This window comes from Canis aureus, chromosome 21, assembly GCF_053574225.1.
Source record: "Canis aureus isolate CA01 chromosome 21, VMU_Caureus_v.1.0, whole genome shotgun sequence".
Classification (NCBI taxonomy): Eukaryota; Metazoa; Chordata; class Mammalia; order Carnivora; family Canidae; genus Canis; species Canis aureus.
The window spans coordinates 10,163,855-10,183,228 of NC_135631.1; the positions used below are offsets into that span (position 1 = coordinate 10,163,855).

General features: G+C 63.5%; 1 protein-coding gene across 5 annotated transcripts; it reads left to right on the forward strand.

Moving 5' to 3' along the window:
* The first annotated feature begins 437 nt into the window (after window positions 1-437).
* On the forward strand, window positions 438-18,539 carry DUSP8 (dual specificity phosphatase 8). Of its 5 annotated transcripts, none has more exons than XM_077862903.1 (7): window positions 438-564; window positions 6,835-7,132; window positions 8,820-8,958; window positions 13,605-13,771; window positions 14,294-14,453; window positions 14,677-14,800; window positions 15,031-18,539. In XM_077862903.1, the coding sequence occupies exons 2-7, from the start codon at window positions 6,944-6,946 to the stop codon at window positions 16,085-16,087; spliced, it is 1,836 nt and encodes a 611-aa protein (XP_077719029.1). In that variant the 5' UTR covers window positions 438-564; window positions 6,835-6,943; the 3' UTR covers window positions 16,088-18,539. The 5 variants fall into 5 exon arrangements, with proteins under 5 accessions (XP_077719029.1, XP_077719026.1, XP_077719028.1 ...); XM_077862900.1 differs by having other exon boundaries at window positions 439-564; window positions 6,835-7,174; XM_077862902.1 differs by lacking the exon at window positions 438-564 and adding an exon at window positions 848-999 and having other exon boundaries at window positions 6,835-7,174.
* The last annotated feature ends 835 nt before the right edge of the window (window positions 18,540-19,374 follow it).

The window sequence follows — 19,374 nt, forward strand, 5'->3', positions numbered from 1 at the left end:
CCTTTAAGAGCCGGTGCCCGGGCGAGGGGCGGAGGGCAGAGGGCGGAGGGCGGAGGCCCGCTCGCCCCCCCTCCCCCCGCCCCGCTCCTGCCCCCCGCGGCCGCCGCCTCTGATCTGCACCCGCGGCCGGGCTCCGGCTGACGTCACCTGCCCTGGAGCTGCGCGCGCTGATTGGCTGCAGGTGACGTCAGGGCCTTTTTCGCTCGGCATGACCTCATCCCCGCCGGCAGCCCCGCCCTCCGCCCCGGGCCTGTCACTCGCGGCCGAGCGCGGCGGCCCAGCCGGCTCCGCGCCCCCCGCCCGGACGCCGGAGCCCGAGCCGCGCCGGAGCCGCACCGGCCGCGCCCGCCGAGCCCGGGGTGGGATGCGCGCCGCGAGCGCGCGTGCCCGCCCGCAGTGCGCGCGCCCCGGCCCGAGCGAGCGCTCCCCGCGGCGGCGGCGGCGACGGCGGCGACGGCGACGAGGCCCGCGCGCTCCCCCGGCCCCTGCCCCGGCTGCGCGGGCCCCCGCCGGGCCCATGGGCGGCGCCGGTCCCCGTGCGCCCCGGACGCGAGCAGCGGCGAGGTGAGCGGGGGCGCCGAGCGGGGGCGCGGGGACACGCGGGGCGCGGGCGGGGAGCCGGTCCGGTGGGCGCAACGGCGGGAGCGCTGGGGCGGCTGCACCCGGCGGGCGCCCGGGAAGAGGCGGCGGCGGGCCGGAGGGAAGAGGCCCGGTTCAGGGGGACGCGGCGGGCCGGCCCGGGAAGCCCTTCCCCCGCCTCCCACGGCGCCCAGCGGACCCCCGGCCCGGTCCGCGCTGCCCCCGCCAACCCCCGCTTCGCCGCCTTTCTCCTCGAAATTCTTTCTTATTTTGTGGGGGGAAGGGCATGCAGTAAGCACCCCGGACCTGGGCCCTCTGCGCAGACCTGTACGGACCTCAGCTAGAGCCCCAGACTTCCCAGGCTGCCCCCCACCGCACCAGGGAGGCCCCAGATCGGACGGTCGTTCCTGCCCCCGCAGGGTAGGGATGCAGGCCCTGACCAAAGGAGCGGAGGGTTTGGGCCTGTGGGAGGCTTAGGAAAGGGCCCATTCCGAGCTCGGTGGGGAGGAGCTGCAGACCCCTGTCCCCTGTGTGGTCAGGCCGCCACCGGTACCCCCACCTCAGGGTGCTCAGCTGGCCTCTGCAGAATAAAGACCATCCGCCAGCCTGCTGCAGAGGCAGCAGCGGGTGCTGGGGGAGGGGCTGGCACTGCCAGGCTGAGTGCAAGCAGCCTGCCTCAGCCTATCTGCCCACCTTGGTGGGGAGGGGTACCCCAGTGTCTGGCCTTGAAGGGAGGGGGCCACAATGGGCCCAGCTCCCATCAGGTCACCGCGACTGGGAGAATTTGCCTCCTGACTTCCCACTGCAAAAATGGACTGGCTTCTGCAGGGGGGAGTTGGGGGCCTGGGTGCTTCAGTGATTGCGGGGTGCAAGGGGCAGTCCATGCGGCAGAGGAGAGAAGTGGCAGGGTCTACGGTGATGCCCAAAGTGTCATGGTGCAGCCTGGGGTGGAGGTGGGGGTGCTGCAGATCAGGGGAGCAGCATTCTGCTGTGCCCCCTGCCCCTGGGAGTCTGAGCGGAGGTCTGTGGGTCCAGACACTGCCCTCTGCCTCCCTCAGACCTTCTTGCTGGGAGGGCAGCTCAGGAAATGAGTGTAGCATCCAGTACACCCCCCCCCCCACCTCCTGCTCAGGGAGGACAGATGTCCCAGGAATTCACTCCTCAGATGCTTAATAAGCACCTGCCCGGTAGGACAGATCATGTGACTAGGAGCTGGGAGTTCATCCTGAATACCTCCTGCTGCAGTCAGCCAAGGGCTCCGGGAGAGCTGCTGGGCAGGTTCTAGTTCCCAACAACCCCCACCCCGTTCCCCCCCTGCTGCCCTCAGCCCTTGGGAGGGCTCCTGTGCCCCCGAGGCTGCCTCCAGGAACGAAGGCTTCCATGCAATGGATGCAGAAGGATGCTTGAAGGCATCCTCTGCTCCAGAAACCTACCCAGCATCCTCTCCTCTCCAGCTGAGGCTGACCTTGGAGCCCAGATGTTTCTGCTGCACGGACAGAGGGCCCAAGGGGCCTTGGAAGCCAGGGGGTATCCTGGCTGCATCTCCAGAGGGTGCAGCTCAGAGGGAAAGCAGATGAAGGAGCCAAACCATGGCAAGAGGGACATGGGTCAGACTCTGACCACCAGAACTGCACAGGCTGAGTCCACTTCTGCCTGGACCGCTCCAGGCAATGACCATAGATATCCCGGAATGGCCCACATGTGTAGCATGGGGGGACAGTGACCAGAGTCCTGCAGGTCAGTAGGGCTAGCACAAGCCAGGCAGGAACAGAGGAAGCCTAGATCTGTAGGGTCCTGAGGGACCCACACGCTGAGACCTACTGCAAGCTCTACCCAGACCCCTGTGAACTGAGGGGGCAGGGCCCCACCCCATTGTCTCCCAGGCCCATGGCCTCCACACCAAGTCAGCCCTACTTGGCCTTGCTATCAGTCCCTCTGGGACCAGGTAAAGGCCAACTTGGGTCCTGTTCCCTGCAGCCCAGGGAGATGAGGGGGCAGGAGTGAGAGCATCTAGGGGTCCCTGATGAAAGCAGAGGAGGGGAAAAATGAGCTGAGTGGGTGAGAGCTATCTACCAGCCTATCTCCTGGCTTCATTGTGCAGCAGTTTTTGACTCCAGAGGTACCCCTGGGTCACAGTGAGCTGGACATCGCAGCATAGTGGGGGCCTCCTGCCAGCTCTTCTCGAGGGTCTACCTATGAGTGCCAGGCACCACTCGGGCTGGAGACACCAAGGCCCACCCATGGCTGACAGTCCTGACCGTTGTCTCTGGAGGTAGTGAGTTCCCCGTCAGTAGGTGCTGAGCAGAAGGCCTTGGTGAAGATGCTATCCATTGGGAGTTTTTAGGCCACGCATGTCCCTTGCTCAGGGACAAAGATGTGCCCCATGGAGGCCCTGAGAGCCAACAATGTAGAGAGATCGTGGGGCTGGCCCCTGGGGTTTGAGTGTCCTGGGATTTGAGGGGATTTGGCCCCCAGAGGGTGAGGATGAGTGCACCCAGTGGCCACATGTACCAGCACACATGTCTGCCTTGTGAGTAGTTGCATGAGGGGATGGGGTGGCTTGTGGGAAAGAGGTGAGCAGACAGGGTTCAGACAGGGTGCAGAAGGGCATGTCACAGCACAGGCTGCCCTGTGTATGTGGCCTTGCAGGGCAAGGGGAGCTGCTTGCCGCCTGCTGGGTGGTGCCCAGCCTGGTGGGGAGGGGCCTCCAGTCTTCGGAACTGCCAAGTCTCCCTAGCCACGAACCCTTTGATGGGGGTGTCTGTAGTTGTGCCTCCATCCCACCGGCACCGAGACTCTAGAATAGCAGGTGATGGATACCGTTTCCCCTCAGTTCCCAAGAATGGGTTCTGGATTGAGCCTGGAGAGGGTCCCTGAAGTCAGAGAGGCCTGAGACAATATCTGTTTTCTCTGTGCCCACCAGGCCTGTTCTAGCCCCACTCATCTGCTCAAGACTGTCCTAAGCTTCCCTAGCGCTACTGGAGCTCTGGGCCCAGATCCATCCCACTGCAGGCAAGGGCCTATCCCAGGAGCTTTAGGCTCCTGGAGTCCCCGTGGGTGAGGATGCACTCCCAGGATGCCCGCTCAGGGCAAGAGGTCTCGTGCAGGAAGTGCACTTCGGCCAGACCTTGGCCACTTGGAGAAGGCTTCCCCGGAGGTGGGAGTGAGGGGGGCTGTGCGCACAGGTGCCCAAGGCAAGGAAGGTTAGGACCAGGCTGAGCAGGGGTGGGGTTGGTGGGGGTACTGAAGGAATGTCACACCTGGGCTTTGGGGCTTATGTGGACTTGGCCCAGGGTTATGCCAGGTCCCAGCTACTGGGCACCTGCAGGAAGCAAGGGGTGGGCCCTGCCGTCCTGCAGAGCCAGCCGGCTCTGTGGCTGTGCCGCAGGAGCGGTGGTTGCCTGGCACCTCTGTGGTTGCCATGGCAACGACGGAGGTGCTAACTTGCTAATGAGTCCCCCTCGGCTGCAAATAACAATACTATAGCGGTTAATATGGCTGAGCTGCAGAGTTCCTTGGGGGAGGTGGGGCTGAGACCAGGTACCGGGCCCTGGAACCTCGCTGCCCACCCTTCCAGCCCCCTGCCCCTGTCCTGGAGCCCTGCAGCCTGGCTGGGCTCATCCCCACCCTCCTCCCCTCTTGAGCCTGCCTCCCTGCCTGTCCTACAGCCTGGATTCCCATCTGTGGAGGGTGCACCCCTCCCCACCCCAACTCCTCTCCTGTCCAGTTAAGGACCTGAGGGCAGTGTTTGCGCCCAGTGGCTGCAGGGAGGGCAGAGGATCTCTCCTAGCCCCTTCCCTTGTCCCTGCCTCTGGCATTTGTTGCTTCAGGTGGAAACGATCTGCCCTCACCTGAAGGATGAGGACACTGAGTGCCCCTCTGCCCCGCTGCAGGTAGCTGTCTCAGGGACCGGCCTTGGAGCTGGGCTCCTAGTCACACATCCAAGAGGCTTGTGGGGGATGTGGAGAGGGTTCTGCTAGCTGTGGCCTGTCTGCCACACCACAGACACGGGTTAGAACTCAGAACAGTTCATTCAGGAATTGAATCAGGGACCCCTCAGCAGATGAGCACCCTCTGGCAGGTGGGACTCTCCTCCACCAACAGGCAGGACCTCCCCAGCTGGTGAAGACTCCCCCTCAGCTTGTGGGGTATCCCTTTTGAGGATGAGGGACAGCTGCTCCAGCTGCACTCCCAGGCCTTACCCCCACAGTGGAGGAGCCCAGGGAGCAGGGTGTCTGTGGATGGGATCCTCGGGCCCTGCCCACTGACGAGGGCCATCCCAAGCACTTCCCTTTGGGCCAACTCCCGTGGCTCAGCCCAAGGCTGCCCTTGGACTTGGTCTACACCTGCCTTGCGCCTAGTTCTCTGTGAACTCCGCCATCCCTTCCACCAGCCTGGGAGCTCACCTGAGGAATGAGCACCAACATCACTGAAATGGGACAGTGTCCTGGGGTGGGAGGGGCTCCCCCAACACCATCTGCAGCTGCAGCTTGGGGGCTTGCTGCAGGGCTCCCCCTCCGCCATCTGACCACCAGCCTCTCCCGTGTCTGAGCTAGGTGGGGGTGTGGTGGAGGGAAGACCCCAAATGAGTGGCAGTGGTAGAGGCCTTGGGGCCTGTCCAGTCTTTGTGGTGTCACCTGAGGCTGATCCCACTCCTACCGCAAGCCTCAGTCTCCCCATCTTTAAAGTAAACTTGCCCTCATACTGTGTGCCTCATGGTGGGCTGTGAGGCTAGGTGAGCCTAAGAAAGGCCAGTCCTGGGGCACCTGAGTGGCTTAGTGGTTGAGCATCTGCCTTTGGTCAGGTCATGGTCCTGAGTCCTGGGAGCGAGTACTGCATCGGATTCTCTGTGGAGAGCCTGCTTCTCCCTCTGCCTATGTCTCTGCCTCTCTGTGTCTCTCATGAGTAAATAAATAATTAAGAAAAAAAAAAAAAAAGGAAGAGGGCAGCCCCGGTGGCCCAGCGGTTTAGCGCCGCCTTCAGCCCAGGGCGTGATCCTGGAGACCCTGGATCGAGTCCCACATCGGGCTCTCTGCAGGGAGCCTGCTTCTCCCTCTGCCTGTGTTTCTGCCTCTCTCTCTTTCTCTCTCTCTCTCTGTGTGTGTCTCTATGAATAAATAAATAAAATATTTTAAAAAATAAAAATAAAATAAAGAAAAAAAAAAGAAAGAAAAGAATGGCTAGTCCTGGTAGGTGGCAGGGCAGGTGGGTCCTGGCAGGTGGGGTGGGAGTGCGAGGTATGTGGCAGAGGCTTGGCACCAAATCTGCAGGAGGGGGTCTCTGCGCCGGGATCTGGGGTCCCCACATCCCCATCTATCTCCTACTTCCTCCAAGAGGAAGAGTCCTATAAATGGGTTACCTACTTAGACTTTCATCCTCAGATGCCACCCATACCACCCCGTCCTGGGACCTACAAGTCCTTAGAAGGCTTCCCCTAGACCTTGGGCTTTCACTGTGCCTGAAACACCCTGCCACACTGCCACCTCTGTTCTGTGAGCGTGTGACACGCTCCTGCAGGGAGACTGGTGCTGGCCCCAGACCCTTTTTGCAGCTGGCATTACTGGGACAATGGCAGGAGCGTAGGAGCCCAGCCTCCACTCCCAAGACCCCTCCAGCACCCTGCCTGGGCACCTGCCCCTTCCTATGGGTCCAGTTATCTGCTTCTGGAGCACTGGTACTGGGCAGGGCTGGAGAGGGGGTTGTGTTGGGGCAGGGGGCAGGCTCTGGATCCCTGCCTTGCCCAGAGTTCTGGAGATTAAGAAGATGTGCAGGCCAGAGAGGGAGAAGTTTGCATCCCGGCAATGGGATGACAGAAGCCTTGGGGGCAGGATGAATGTTCTGGATTGAGTGAGGGCCCGTGAACCCAAGGGCCCAGGGGAGGGGTTCTCAGGCCTGTCCTGCACATCCAGCCCAGTCCAAGCCCTGAGACCCTTGCTGTGTCCCACTGAGAGGCTGTCACCATGACCTGCACAGTCCAGAGCTGAATGGGACCATTCCAGATCATTCTCCTGGTCCAAGGGCCACAGAGCCCACCCTGCTTGCCTCAGATGCTAGGGGACTTTACTTTCACAGGGCCAGAGGGGCTGCCGACTTACCCCAAGGGAGGAAGGGCCCCCATGGGTGCATGTCAGGCTCAAACATTCTGTTGCCCTCAGGTCCCAGCATGAGTCCTTCTGAGGTTGGCCTGCCGGGGAGCTGGCCGGGTGCCCACCTTGGGGGCCTGCACCACTGCTGACCATCTGCCTCTCCCTGCAGGTCTGGCACCATGCCCGGTCCCTCCAAACTGTAGGCCACATCCCTGGCCTTCGGAGCAGCCCCTGTGCACTGCAGGGCTCACCCCCTCCCCACTGCCCACTGCCCCACCATGGCTGGGGACCGGCTCCCTCGGAAGGTGATGGATGCCAAGAAGCTGGCCAGCCTCCTGCGGGGCGGACCTGGGGGACCATTGGTCATCGACAGCCGCTCTTTTGTGGAGTACAACAGCTGGCACGTGCTCAGCTCTGTCAACATCTGCTGCTCCAAGCTGGTGAAGCGGCGGCTGCAGCAGGGCAAGGTGACCATCGCCGAGCTCATCCAGCCAGCCGTGCGCGGCCAGGTACCTGGCCCCTGCCACCCACGCCCTGTCCCCTGTCCCCACCCAGACACCCATCACTTCCAGGGGCGAGGGCAGAGTTCCTCGGCCAGGTACACAGACGGGGGCTCTCAGCTGGGGCAGCCTCCGCCTCCTCTGCCCTCAAACCCAAACTGAGCTCTTTGGGTCAGAATGTTCTAAGCCGTTCCATTCCTCGGGCCTTGTAGGCAGCCCCCACCCCTCTCCCTGAGCTTCATCTTAGGGTGGACAGATGCCCCTCCCCAGGGAGACCCCCCCCCCCCCCGGGCTGATACCCTCTCCCCAGATACAATCCATCACCCCTCCCCCCCAGAGGCTGCTGACCCTATGTGGGTCCTTGCCACCTAAGATGGGGCCATGTCCCTGGGGTCCAGATCAGGACTCAGAGAGGGGTGCAGCAGGGCAGCGAACCATGGTGGCAGCCATGGTGGCAGCTGGTCAGGCGCACACTGATGGCTGCGAGAACCCAGAGGAACACAGGAGGGGGGCCAAGAGGCTTATGCTGAGCCGCGTGTGCCCAGCCCCCCCCTCCAGTTCTTTCCCCTAGAGTTCGGAGTGACCCAGAATTCTCTCTATGCCTCCCCCCTCCACCGCCCCAGATCATCCCAGGTCACCTGCAATGGAGCCAGGAGCACTGGGAGGGACCACTGGCCTGGTGACCTGGGGAGGCAGGGTACCTCTGGCACGGGTCAGGGGGCGGGGGGGGTGGCATGCCCAGCAGCTCAGAGCTATGAGAGGGTGTTGGTCACAGGCCTTGGGCCAGCAGAGCTGGGTGTGAGGACCCAGGTGGTACAGCCGCTTGTGGGGAGTCCCCCCCCTCCCAAGGCCAGAACCAGCTCCCTGCAGCCTTGATGAGGGGAATCCGGTGATTAATCACCCCCAGCGAGGACTCCCTGCCAGAGTGCAATCCCATTGGCTGCTGGTGACATCATCCAGCCCAGGGCTGGCGGCTCAGCTGGCTTAGGGGCCGAGTGTGCTTGGGGGGCAGGGCATTAACCACTCCGAGCAAAAGCTGCTCAGCATCTGGTCCCAAGGCTGGGAGGAGGGCAGTGGAACCCCAACCTCTAGCTGCCTCCTGAATTATAGGGGCTCTTGCCGCAGCCCCCACTTTGCCCATCACTGGCTAGGGGATTGCCCAGACCCAAAGGCACCCCACCCTCAGGAGCCTCTAAACACGCCTCCCCGTGACCCTGGGGACAGTTTTCCCTTTGCCTCCAGACGCCCTGACAGAGTCTGTACATTCCTGTCACTGTGGCCACCTGCACCTGTCCCCGAGAACACTGTCACATTCACCTGCACATCCTTCACATGAGCCTGGCCCACCCTGGATGCCCACCCCGTCTGTTCCCTTAGCTGGGGTGACTGCACACAAGGGTGCAGCATGGAGATGAGCACCTCCCCCTGTTTCCTCCTGCTCTGAGAGCCTCCCTGTGTGTCTGTGGGTACTTAGCCCCATCCAGGTGTGAGCCAGGAGGTGGATAGGTGAAAGTCTGCCCTCCCTGTGAGGCAGCAAGGCAGGGATAACCCCTCCCCGCCAGAGCCTGCCCAGTAGCAGAGGGTGGCAGGAGGGGGCAGGGGGCATCCAGCAGATGCCCAGCAGTGCCCTGACCTCTGCCCTCACGGCCCCCAGGTGGAGGCCGCAGAGCCACAGGACGTGGTAGTGTATGACCAGAGCACACGGGACGCCAGCGTGCTGGCCGCGGACAGTTTCCTCTCCATCCTGCTCAGCAAGCTGGACGGCTGCTTCGACAGCGTGGCCATCCTCACGGGTGAGCTCCAGACACACCTCGGGCAGAGGCTCTGGGGTGTCCTCTCCTCGCTGTAAGCCTAGCTGCGGGGGCACCTGGGGAGTCAGGGCTCTGGACCCACCTCTGCTCTCTTCTCTGAGCCCAGAGACCAGCAGGTACTAGGGCAGTGTCTGGAGCTAGGGGTGCCATCTCAGTAACCAGAGCTCTTTGCAGCCCCATCGTCCCCTCCCTGGGCCCCCACAGTTCAGAACCCCCCCCCAACATGGGCCCGCCCCTCCACTGGCAGGGGAGGAGGGACGGGTCTAGGCAAGGATGTGTCTCTGCCCCTCCAGCTGTTGGGAAGGGGAGTCACAGTCCCAATCTGAGCAGAACTGGTCCAGGACAGGGTGCCTCTGAACGCTGCAGCTGGCAGAGTGCCTGACCCCTGATTGGGGGCCAGCAGAGGCTCCTATAGGGCTGGCTGTTCCCCGAAAACAGCCCAGCCATCCTGGAGGCTGGGAAACCCACCCCCCCCCACCCCCCCGCCATACGCATATGAGTGCCTGACACACACACACACACACACAGGCTCCACAGTGGTTCTGGATGATTCCGTCCTCCTGTAGGCAGGGGCTGGGCACCTCTGTAGAATCCACCTCCCCCAGGCAGCCCAGGACCCAGGGCTGGGTTGAGCTGGCCTGTCCCAGGGAGGTGCACCCTCCCTGCCCAGGTCTGGGGCCTCTGGGTGCCAGGGGCCACTGCAGGTGAGCAGAGGATGGAGAGGGCTGATGAGGGTGCCATCTCTACCCTCACACAGCTGATAGGACTCTTCTGTGCATTCAGCACATGTGCCCTGAGCAGCCCCTGTGTGTGGGCACCCTGTGGGGTAGTCCGTGGGCACTGGGTTGGCCCCCTGGCACTGGTGTCCAGTGGGAGCACAGACCTTCACCACTGCCCAGGGGAAGTTTTGGGGAGAACCTACCCAAGGCTTTAGTTGGGCTGTTCTGGGCTGACCTCTAGGAGGAAGCACCCCTTGAGCTCACCCCAAGGGCTTCTTGGTGGGTCTGCAGTGTATGCAGGTGTGCGCGCTGCCATCTACACCTGTGTCTGGGTCTACACAGTCCGAGGGCATCTGCATCTGTGTGTGGCTCTGGGATGCTGGTGATCCGTGCTTGTGCGTATGTGTCCCACCTCGGCGACCCCCAATTTGTGTGGGTAGGATGTGGGTTTATGTGCATGTGTGTGAACTCTGGGACCAGAAGCCACAGAATTGCAGACTGCCCCCTGAGCTGTTTGGGGGCTGAGTGGGTAGGGAGAAGACAGAGAGGGCACAGAGGTCTGGGCTTTTTGGCAGGTGTCCTGGGCAGAACAGGAGCCCAGCTGGGAACCCAGCGTGTATGTTCACACCTGCGCATGTCAATGTGCCTGTGCGTGCGTGCATGCGTGCGTGTGCATGCGCGTGCTCTGTAGTCAGGAGTGGGAGTCCCCAGGCCTCCTGGGAGTCTTGAGAAGCAGGTCCAGGGCAGTGCCCTCCCTCCCTTACTATCAGGCCTCCCAGGAAAGCCTCCAACCTCTCATGTCAGTCTCCTCTGAAGCGGGGGGGCCCCTCACCCAGCAGGCAGGGCGGACGCCGAGGCTGGGATGTGCCACGAGGGCTCACCAGGGACCTGGCTGTGCCCTACTTGGCTGGCTGAACCCTTGGGGCGGCCACCTGCTCTTTCTCCCCTGCCTGCCCCTGCTTTCCTGGGGGCCAGGTGAGGCCCAAGTCCTGACCCACCGTGGTGTGAGTGAGACGGGCTCCTGGTGGCACCAAGCAGGCCCCGGGCTGGGGGGCAGCATCAGAGCCTGGCCCACAGCTCCCACCAGAGGCAAGCACAGCTGCGGGACCGGTGGGAATGGGAAGGCAAGGCTGGGGCGAGGCGGTCAGAGGGCCGCTGCCCAGCCACAAGGGGAAGTGACTGTCCAGGGGGATGGGGCTCAGCAGAGGCCAGAAAGGGGGCATCCCCCTCGGTGGGTGGGGCGCAGGAGGATGGCGGGGCGATCCCTCTCGGGGAGACCGCGGCGGCTTGCGGAGGCAGGGGAGAGGCAGGAGAGGGCCGCGGGGCAGGCGCGCTGGGGTCCGGAACCCGCTGCCGGGACCGCTGCCCCCCCCCCCGCCCCCCACAGCGGCTCGGCGGTGACGTCCGGCGGGGCGGGGACGGAAAGGGAGCCTGGCCCTTTAAGCGGCGGGCGGCCCTCGCCCGGGTGCGCGTTGCTGCGGAATGCGGGCTGGTGGTGTCGCCGCGCCGGGTCGGTGGGTCCCCGCGGCCCGACCCCGCACGCGCCGCCCTCGGACCCTGGCCGGAGACCGCGGCGGGAGCGCCCCGTGCGCGGAGGGTGCGCGGAGGGCGCGCGGAGGGCGCGCGGGGTGGGGGGGGGGGGCGTGCGCAGGTGCGGACCCTGCGGGGGGCGCGGGCGCGGGGGCGGGCCGCGGCGGTACCGGGGCTGCGAGGCGCGCCGCCCAACCAGGGGCAGGAGAGCGCGCGGGGGAGCCGCGGGCGGGGGCACTGGCGGGGCCCGGGGCCCGCGGAGTCGGGGGACGGTGGACGCGCTGCGTCCTGGGCATGGGCTTTTGTGCGAATCCGGGATTCCATTGTGTGGCGCAGAGCCGGGAAGCGGTGAGGCAGAGGGAGGTGGGCATCCCTCCTGCCCTTGGGGAGGCCTCGGGGTGGGGGCGCCCGTGCTGCCAGTAGTGCCAGCACCTGGGAGGGTCCAGGCCTGCTGCCACTGACCCAGCCAAGGGTGGCCGTCTCCTGCGCCCCAGAACCTGGGAGGGTCCTGAAATCACGGGAGGGGCAGGGCCTCGGGCTCTGCTGCCCTTGGCATCCATGGGGCAGTTATCAGGTTGGGGGCACTCCTGTGGGGCTTTACCTGAGGAGTTGCGGTCAAATCTGGTGTGTCTGCACCTGTCCAGAGATCCCCCTTTGTGGGGGAGGTTCCTGGTGGAATGCAGCCCCCCACCCTTCACCTTAGGCCACCCAGAGAGCAAGGGAGGCATAGGGTAGAGATGAGTCTTTGGAGAGGTCCTGCCGACCTTGCCCCTCCTGGGGTAGGGGGGGCTCTCCTTCAGGAGGAACATCCAGGGAACCCCTGGCTCTGACTGGTAAACAGGAGCCCTGCCCCAGCACCCCGGTCAGCTTTCTCCTGTGAACTGGGTTGTCAGTGATGCCGACAATCACCCACGTCTCCCTATCCAGCCAGCAGGTTGCCAAGATAGGGAAAGCTTCTCCTTCACTGCTGGTGCCTCCCCTCCCTCAGCTGGAGGTTCCACATCACCATGCCCCCTGCCAAAGTCAAGCCTCCATTGGGAGCCACAGAGCACACATGGCAGGCACTCCGATTGGCAGTTTATACAAACTGGCCATTGAGCTGGGCCAGGGGTGAAGGCTGAGGGCACCAGGTATCTCTGTCCTGGGAAACCAGCCAGGGTCTGGCACCAGCTGTTTCTGCAGCCCAGGAAAGAGCACTGGGGGTCTCGTGGACTGGGACCCGTGCCCTCACTCTCCTTCTGTGGCACGTCAGACGAGGCCCCCGTCCATCTGTACTCTGTAATGGATCAGTCCACTGAGAGCAGGGAATGTCCATGGGGTTGTGTCGCCGAAAGTGTGGTTAACTCCAGGGTGGCGACCAGGTAGTCTCATCTCACCCCTTACCCCAGGAGCTGGCGATCATCCAGCTGTGGGTGTGGGCAGGTCAGCTCCCAGTGTGTCTGCATGGGCATCATTTCCCTTGAGACTCACAACTGTGCTATGTGGCAGGCAGGATGCAGAAACAGGCCAGGGTGTGATGAGCTCTGCCCATGGCCACTCACTGAGTCAGGGAGAAACTAGGGATTCCCACCTGGGTCTTTCAGGGCCAGTGGAGATGCTCCCTCCACTGACCTATGGCCCAGGATGTGAATGTGGTAGGAAGGCAGCGCACATGCCAGGCACGTGTAGGACGTGCGCCCGCTGCGTGCCCTGCTTGCTCACAGTCCCGGGGGTTCCCAGCTCTTAGTCCATCCTCTGGTGCTGTCTTCTGGGCAGAATGGAGCCCTAACTAGGGCACAGGTGCCCCCGCGGGCCACGCCAATTCCAGTAGGTGATGTCATGCCCAGGGGGGAGGAGGGCCCCTTGGAAGCCCTTGCCTGCTGGTCCTGGCACCCAAGCTTGGCCTGGGGCCTCCAGCCAAGTAGAGTCAGGGAGGGATTGCATCAGCCCAGGGGGAGAGGCAGGAAGGCCCAGGCTGGCTTCCAGCCATGGGCACGGAAGATCCACACCGTCAACAGGAGCCTGCAATAGCGTCTGAACTCACCCTTGCCTGGGTCCTGCACGTGCTAGGCTGGCCTGCCACCTTGACCCCACATTTATGGGCATCACAGCAGCGTCCCCAGGGGGGCCAGCTCCTAATTAGCCTGGGGAGGAATGTGGGCGTAAGGGCAGGCCGTATATGGGCACAGCACACGCCTCGACTTAGTGAGAGCAGCCCTCCAGCACCTAGCACTGACACCAGGTGCCCAGGCCAGAGGCTCACCTGCTGGCATCACTTTGGGCTGGGAGTCCAGGCTGGGTGTGGCTGAGATGTAGGGGTGGTCGGGTGCCCTGGGCTCTTTCTCGTACCCCAGCCGGCTGACCGCCTGACCCACGTCTCCTCTGCTCCTCCTTCTGCAGGGGGCTTTGCCACCTTCTCCTCCTGCTTCCCTGGCCTCTGTGAGGGCAAGCCTGCTGCCCTGCTGCCCATGAGCCTCTCCCAGCCCTGCCTGCCTGTGCCCAGTGTGGGCCTGACCCGCATCCTGCCTCACCTCTACCTGGGCTCTCAGAAAGATGTCCTGAACAAGGTGTGTGGGCTTGGCCGGGAAAGGTGGCAGGAGCGCAGGTGCAGCTCCTGGGCTGGTTGGGGGGGGCGGGGGGTGCGGGGGCAGGGCGCAGAAAGGAGCTGAAAGCCAATGAGGGGATGAGTGAGCATGGTGTGGGAGAAGACTAGGTTGAGGGCAGGAGATCACAAGGGGGCTGGGTAGGACCAGAGTAGGGCTGGGTGGAGAAGCAGCTCCCAGCCCCTTAGGCGGTGGAGCCCACATGCCAAACTGCTGATGTCACTGGGCCCCTGGCCAGCGCAGAAAGAATCCCGTGTTTTAAAATTGTGATGAGGGAAGAGGGTAAAGCCACCGCCCAGGCAGCCATAAAATTCCTGGGAGCCTACCTCAGGCTGTGGGCAGCGCCAGCGGAGACCAGCATCCAGACCCCGCTCTGGAGGCTCCAGAGGCTCTGAGCTCCCAGGTGGAAGTGGGAGGGGCTCCTGGAGCCAGGCTTCCACCTCCAGGGCACCCCTGTCCAACCTGTCCCCTCCCCCGTCTCTCCAGGACCTGATGACCCAGAATGGAATAAGCTATGTCCTCAATGCCAGCAACTCCTGCCCCAAGCCGGACTTCATCTGTGAGAGCCGCTTCATGCGCATTCCCATCAACGACAACTACTGCGAAAAGCTGCTGCCCTGGCTGGACAAGTCCATTGAGTTCATCGGTGAGGGGGGCGCCCTCCTGCCCGTGTCCTCGGGGGTGGGGGGGTGGGGGGGTCTCGTGGAGGAGGGTGTGCAGGAGGCAGGGGAGAAGCACTGTGACCATCGGCGCTTGGGCCTCAGACAGAGCTGGGATGGTGGGCGGGAGGGCAGGAAGGTCCCCTACCTGGGTTAGGGAAGGGCTGCGCAACCGGAGCGCTCATCTGGCCCCATGGCTCCTGCCTCCAGATAAAGCTAAGCTGTCCAGCTGCCAAGTCATCGTCCACTGTCTGGCTGGCATCTCCCGCTCTGCCACCATCGCCATCGCGTACATCATGAAGACCATGGGCATGTCCTCTGACGATGCCTACAGGTAGCCTCTCCCTTCTTCCTGGGCTCAGAAGTGGAAGGCTGGAAGCAGCCCTTGCCGTCCCCTCTCCACCCACGAGAGCAGCAGAATGGACCTGGCCGGGAGGGGGAGGCAGGCGCTGGCTCCAGCACTCTCCGGTGTGCACACCCGCTGTGTGCCCCAGCACCGCAGGGGGAGCTGGGGAGAGGGGGAGACAGGCAGGGAGCCTGTCCAACGCAGCCGCCTTCCCCCAGGTTTGTGAAGGACCGGCGCCCATCCATCTCTCCCAACTTCAACTTCCTGGGCCAGCTGCTGGAGTATGAGCGCAGCCTGAAGCTGCTGGCTGCCCTGCAGGGGGACGGGGCGTCCCACCCGGGGACCCCCGAGCCCCTCCCGGGCCCCGCCGCCCCGCTGCCGCCGCCGCCACCACCTACCTCAGAGAGCGCTGCCACCGGGAGCGCGGCGGCCAGTGCGGCCAGGGAGGGCGCGCCTGGCACCGGCGGGGAGCTGCCCGCGCCTGCCCCGGCCCCGGCCACCAGCGCGCTGCAGCAGGGCCTGCGTGGCCTGCATCTGTCCTCCGACCGCCTCCAGGACACCAACCGCCTGAAGCGCTCTTTTTCCCTGGACATCAAGTCGGCCTATGCCCCCAGCCGGCGGCCCGACGACCCGGGGCCCCCCGACCCCGGCGAGGCCCCCAAGCTCTGCAAGCTGGACAGCCCGTCGGGGGGCGCGCTGGGCCTGCCCTCGCCGGGCCCCGACAGCCCGGACGCGGTGCCGGAGACGCGCCCGCGCCTCCGCCGGCGGCCCCGGCCTCCTGCCGGCTCCCCGGCGCGCTCCCCGGCGCACGGGCTCGGCCTGAACTTCGGTGACGCCGCCCGGCAGACTCCGCGGCTCGGCCTCTCGGCCCTGTCGGCCCCTGGGCTGCCTGGCCCCGGCCAGCCCGTCGGCCCCGGGAGCTGGGCGCCGCCGCTCGACTCCCCCGGCACGCCGTCGCCCGACGGGCCCTGGTGCTTCAGCCCCGAGGGGGCGCAGGGCGCGGGCGGCGCGCGGTTTGCGCCCTTCGGCCGGGCGGGCGCTCAGGGCGCGGGGGGCGGCGACCTGCGGCGGCGGGAGGCGGCGAGGGCCGAGGCCCGGGACGCGCGGACCGGCTGGCCCGACGAGCCGGCCCCGGAGACGCAGTTCAAGCGCCGAAGCTGCCAGATGGAGTTCGAGGAGGGCATGGTGGAGGGGCGCGCGCGGGGTGAGGAGCTGGCCGCCCTGGGCAAGCAGGCCAGCTTCTCGGGCAGCGTGGAGGTCATCGAGGTGTCCTGACGGCGGCCAGGGACCGGCGCCCGGCGCTCCGCTGCCCTCGGCTCCTGGCCTGGGTCGCCAGCAGCCGGCCCGCTATAAATATATATTATATATAATGCAAAGAAAGGTAAATGGTTTTACTGCGATTTTTATCGAGAAGTAAATATTTCAATTTTTTATTTATTTAAGCTGTTCATTCTGGCAATGATTTGGCAACAGTGCGGGCGGTCCTCGGAGCTCTATTTTTACTGTCTGGTATTTAAACTGAAACACACGTTTCTAAGCAATATGAGGCCACCTTCAGCCCCAAGCTGGGGTGCCAGGCCTGGGGTCCCCTCCCTCCTCCCCCCCCCCCCAGGAAACACTGCTGACCGTTGCAAAGAGGCTGCCGAGCTTTCGTGCACTTTTTACATAAGAAAAAGGGGAAAAAAGGAGAAAAAAACTTTGCCACAAACTGAGCCGCAGAACCTCCCTGCCCCTCCCTGCCCCTCCCTGCCCCCTCCTCTCCATTCCTCCTCCTCTGCTCCTTTCTTGGGCTCTGCACCAAAGTCTAGGTGGGGGACATGTCCCAGGAGCTGGGGTGTAGCCGAGGCGGCTCTGCCAGCTGGAGGCACCCCCAACCCCTGCCCTCTGCCTCCCCCGCCCCCCACCCCGCCCCATTACCCGGTTGGTATAGACTGGCTTTGGGCCTGGAGAGGCTAGATTATTCGGAGCAGGCTGGGGATAGGACAGGATAGGGGCTCCATGAGGGGGCTCTTGAGTGTCAGCTGCCGTGGGTCCCCAGGGCAGGGATGGAGGCGAAATGCCTCCCACTCCTGCCTGAGACCAGGGCCAGTTTCTTGGGTTCAGCGAGGCTGTTCCGTGGAGGCTGCTCCTCCTCCTCTACTCGGGGGTGCTGCTCCGCACCACCTACCAGGTGAGGGAAAGAGGAGAGGCACCAGGCCCCAGTGGGTATGAGGCAGGAGGAGCTGGGGTAGCCAGTGCTGTCTCCACTGGTCAGAGGGCAGATGCATTTAGAGTCTGGTTCTGGGCTCTTCCCCCACTGGCCCCAGGCCAAACTTGGAATTCAGGTATGTTCCTACAGGTGGAGGGCCTCCACCAGGAGCTGGCTGCCTTGCCGACTGAGGAGGTAGTTAAGCACCTGTCAGACCCTTATGCTTCCAGGGGATGGGGGTCCTTAGCTTTGGGAGAGCCGTCTCCAAACAAAGACCCCTGATATGGGCAGGTGCAGGTGTCCCCCCCACCTGCCCCAGCCCCACGGGGTCCTTGAAGAAGAGCACTCCTATACTCCCCTGGGGAGCTCTCGCCTCTGAAGCCTCCCTAGTATCTTCAAGTGATATGCCAGGTGGCCTGTTGGCCCGGGTGGGCTGGCCTGGCACTAAAGCAGGGAAAAGCCACAGCTGCACCTGCCCCACACCCTCTTGGGTCACTGGGACCCATGGCTTTTGGAGGCAGGAGATGTCCCCCAACCCTCAGATGTCCTAGTGTCTAGTGGAGGGGGGGGTGACTGGTCGCCTCGGGAAGAGGCCAGGGGCTTGGCAGGAGGGGCAGCTGGGCGAACTGAGTCTTCAGGCAGCTGCCCTGTGGCTGTTTCTTCTGTTTGTTCTGTTGACCTGCAGCCCCATGCACCTGTCATCCCTCCTTTAAGCAAAAGTCCTCTTCCTGTTCCCTCTGTCCCCACCCCATTTCCCAAGAAAATAAGCTATCATTGTTGTGTTTGCAATCTATGGATTAGAGGTTTAAGTATTTATTATTGGTTAATTATTATTATGATTGATTATGTAAACTTGCCTTCTGTCTGTCTATCGCGTTGGGTTTCTGAGGTGACCCTGGGTGTGGAGGATGCACTGGTCCCCACCTCCGCGCCCCACCCCTGTGCTGTCCAGGAGACAGTGGTCTGGGGCCACTGGTTGGGCCCAAAACTCTGGAGGCAGGTCCCACAGCCCCCGTTCTTCCCCTCTCTCTGCCCTCTGCCCTTTCTCTAGGGCCGCCAGCATCTCTTGTAACTTAGGTCTTGGAGTGGGGGGGCTCTTGCTCTTGAGGCACTGGTCACCCCAAAGTGAGCAGCTGCAATGTGTGGGGAGGTCCTGTCTTGGCCACCCCTCTCTTGTCCTGGGGGGACTGGGCCCTGGCACGCATCCCTCCCCGGTCACTTCCACACACTGCCTGAGGTGAGGCAGGGGCCAGGCCCTAGCCCTCTCCAAGTCTCTCAGTCCTCCTCCCCCCTCCCTGGCCCTGGCATTGGGGGTCATCCCAGAATGGACCCCGCCCCCTCCTAATATTTGCTGGAAAGTCCAGCGGAGGAGAGGTGGCAGGTCCCCCGCATGGCTCCCAGTCTCTCTGGACTGGGCAGCCCGCCCCCACCTCAGAACCCTTCCCCCAGTGCGGCCACACTCTGCTCCCTGTCCTGTCCCCTTCTTTTGTATTTGGAAACAACGTGTTGTAATAAATCCTGAGATGGATGTTTTCTCCATGCCTCTGGCTGCGTCTTTCTTCAGGCGGGTTGAGTGGTTGGAGTGGAGAGCGCGGGGCAGTGGTCCTGGAGGTTCCTAAGGCCAGGAGACTGGGGCATTGGGCCCAAAAGACCAATTTCCCCAGGATTCGCTGCCTCAGAGCCCAAGAGCAGGGTGGGCAGGATGGGGGTGCAGTGCTGAGGAAGGGGCCCTGTTTGTTGCTACCTGCTAGTGAAAAATTTAAAAACTTAAAACTATGCCCAGTAAGAACTTGGTTTTGCCCCTCAACCCTTCCCCATCCCACTACCGGGTGTAAGTCCTGCAGACGAACGTGTGTGCCTGTGTGTGTGTGTGTGTGCCACGACAGCCTTCCCTTCCAACAGAATTTGGGGTCTAGCTACAGAGTGTTTGCAACTAGCTTTTCAATTATTTAAATTACTTGTTGAAGGAATCCACGTGCGTGCTACAAGGACCACAGGCACACGAGAGTATCTGGTGGAAGGCACTGGGGTGACTCACCCGTTTTTGTGGGTTCCTCTCCCTGGGGTCAGTGCAAGTGATGGGCTCCAGCGCCCCCCCCCCCTCCCAGGGGCTTAGATTAGTCCTCCGGAATGCAGTTACAGCCGCAGCTCTGAGCATTCAGATAATGCTCTCCTGGGACAGATTTTCAGACATGACTCCTCTGGGTCACTCCAACGCTTGCCTGGCTGTTACTATAACGACAGCTTCTGTGTACTGGGCTCACTATGTGCTAGGCACTACTCCAGGCATCCTGGCATTTCCCAGGAAAAGATCTCCCAGGCTCAGGGGTGGGGTTGGGGTGGGGTGGGGTGGGGTGGGGTGGGGCAGGGCAGG

What these genes read in the sequence shown, in the direction of transcription:
- DUSP8 (XM_077862900.1), top strand. Translation starts at nt 6,944, where the DNA reads ATGGCTGGGGACCGGCTCCCTCGGAAGGTGATGGATGCCAAGAAGCTG. An exon ending in AGAAAGATGTCCTGAACAAG is followed by an intron (nt 13,772 to 14,293) that starts GTGTGTGGGCTT and finishes CCGTCTCTCCAG; the next exon opens with GACCTGATGACCCAGAATGG. An exon ending in CAAGTCCATTGAGTTCATCG is followed by an intron (nt 14,454 to 14,676) that starts GTGAGGGGGGCG and finishes TCCTGCCTCCAG; the next exon opens with ATAAAGCTAAGCTGTCCAGC.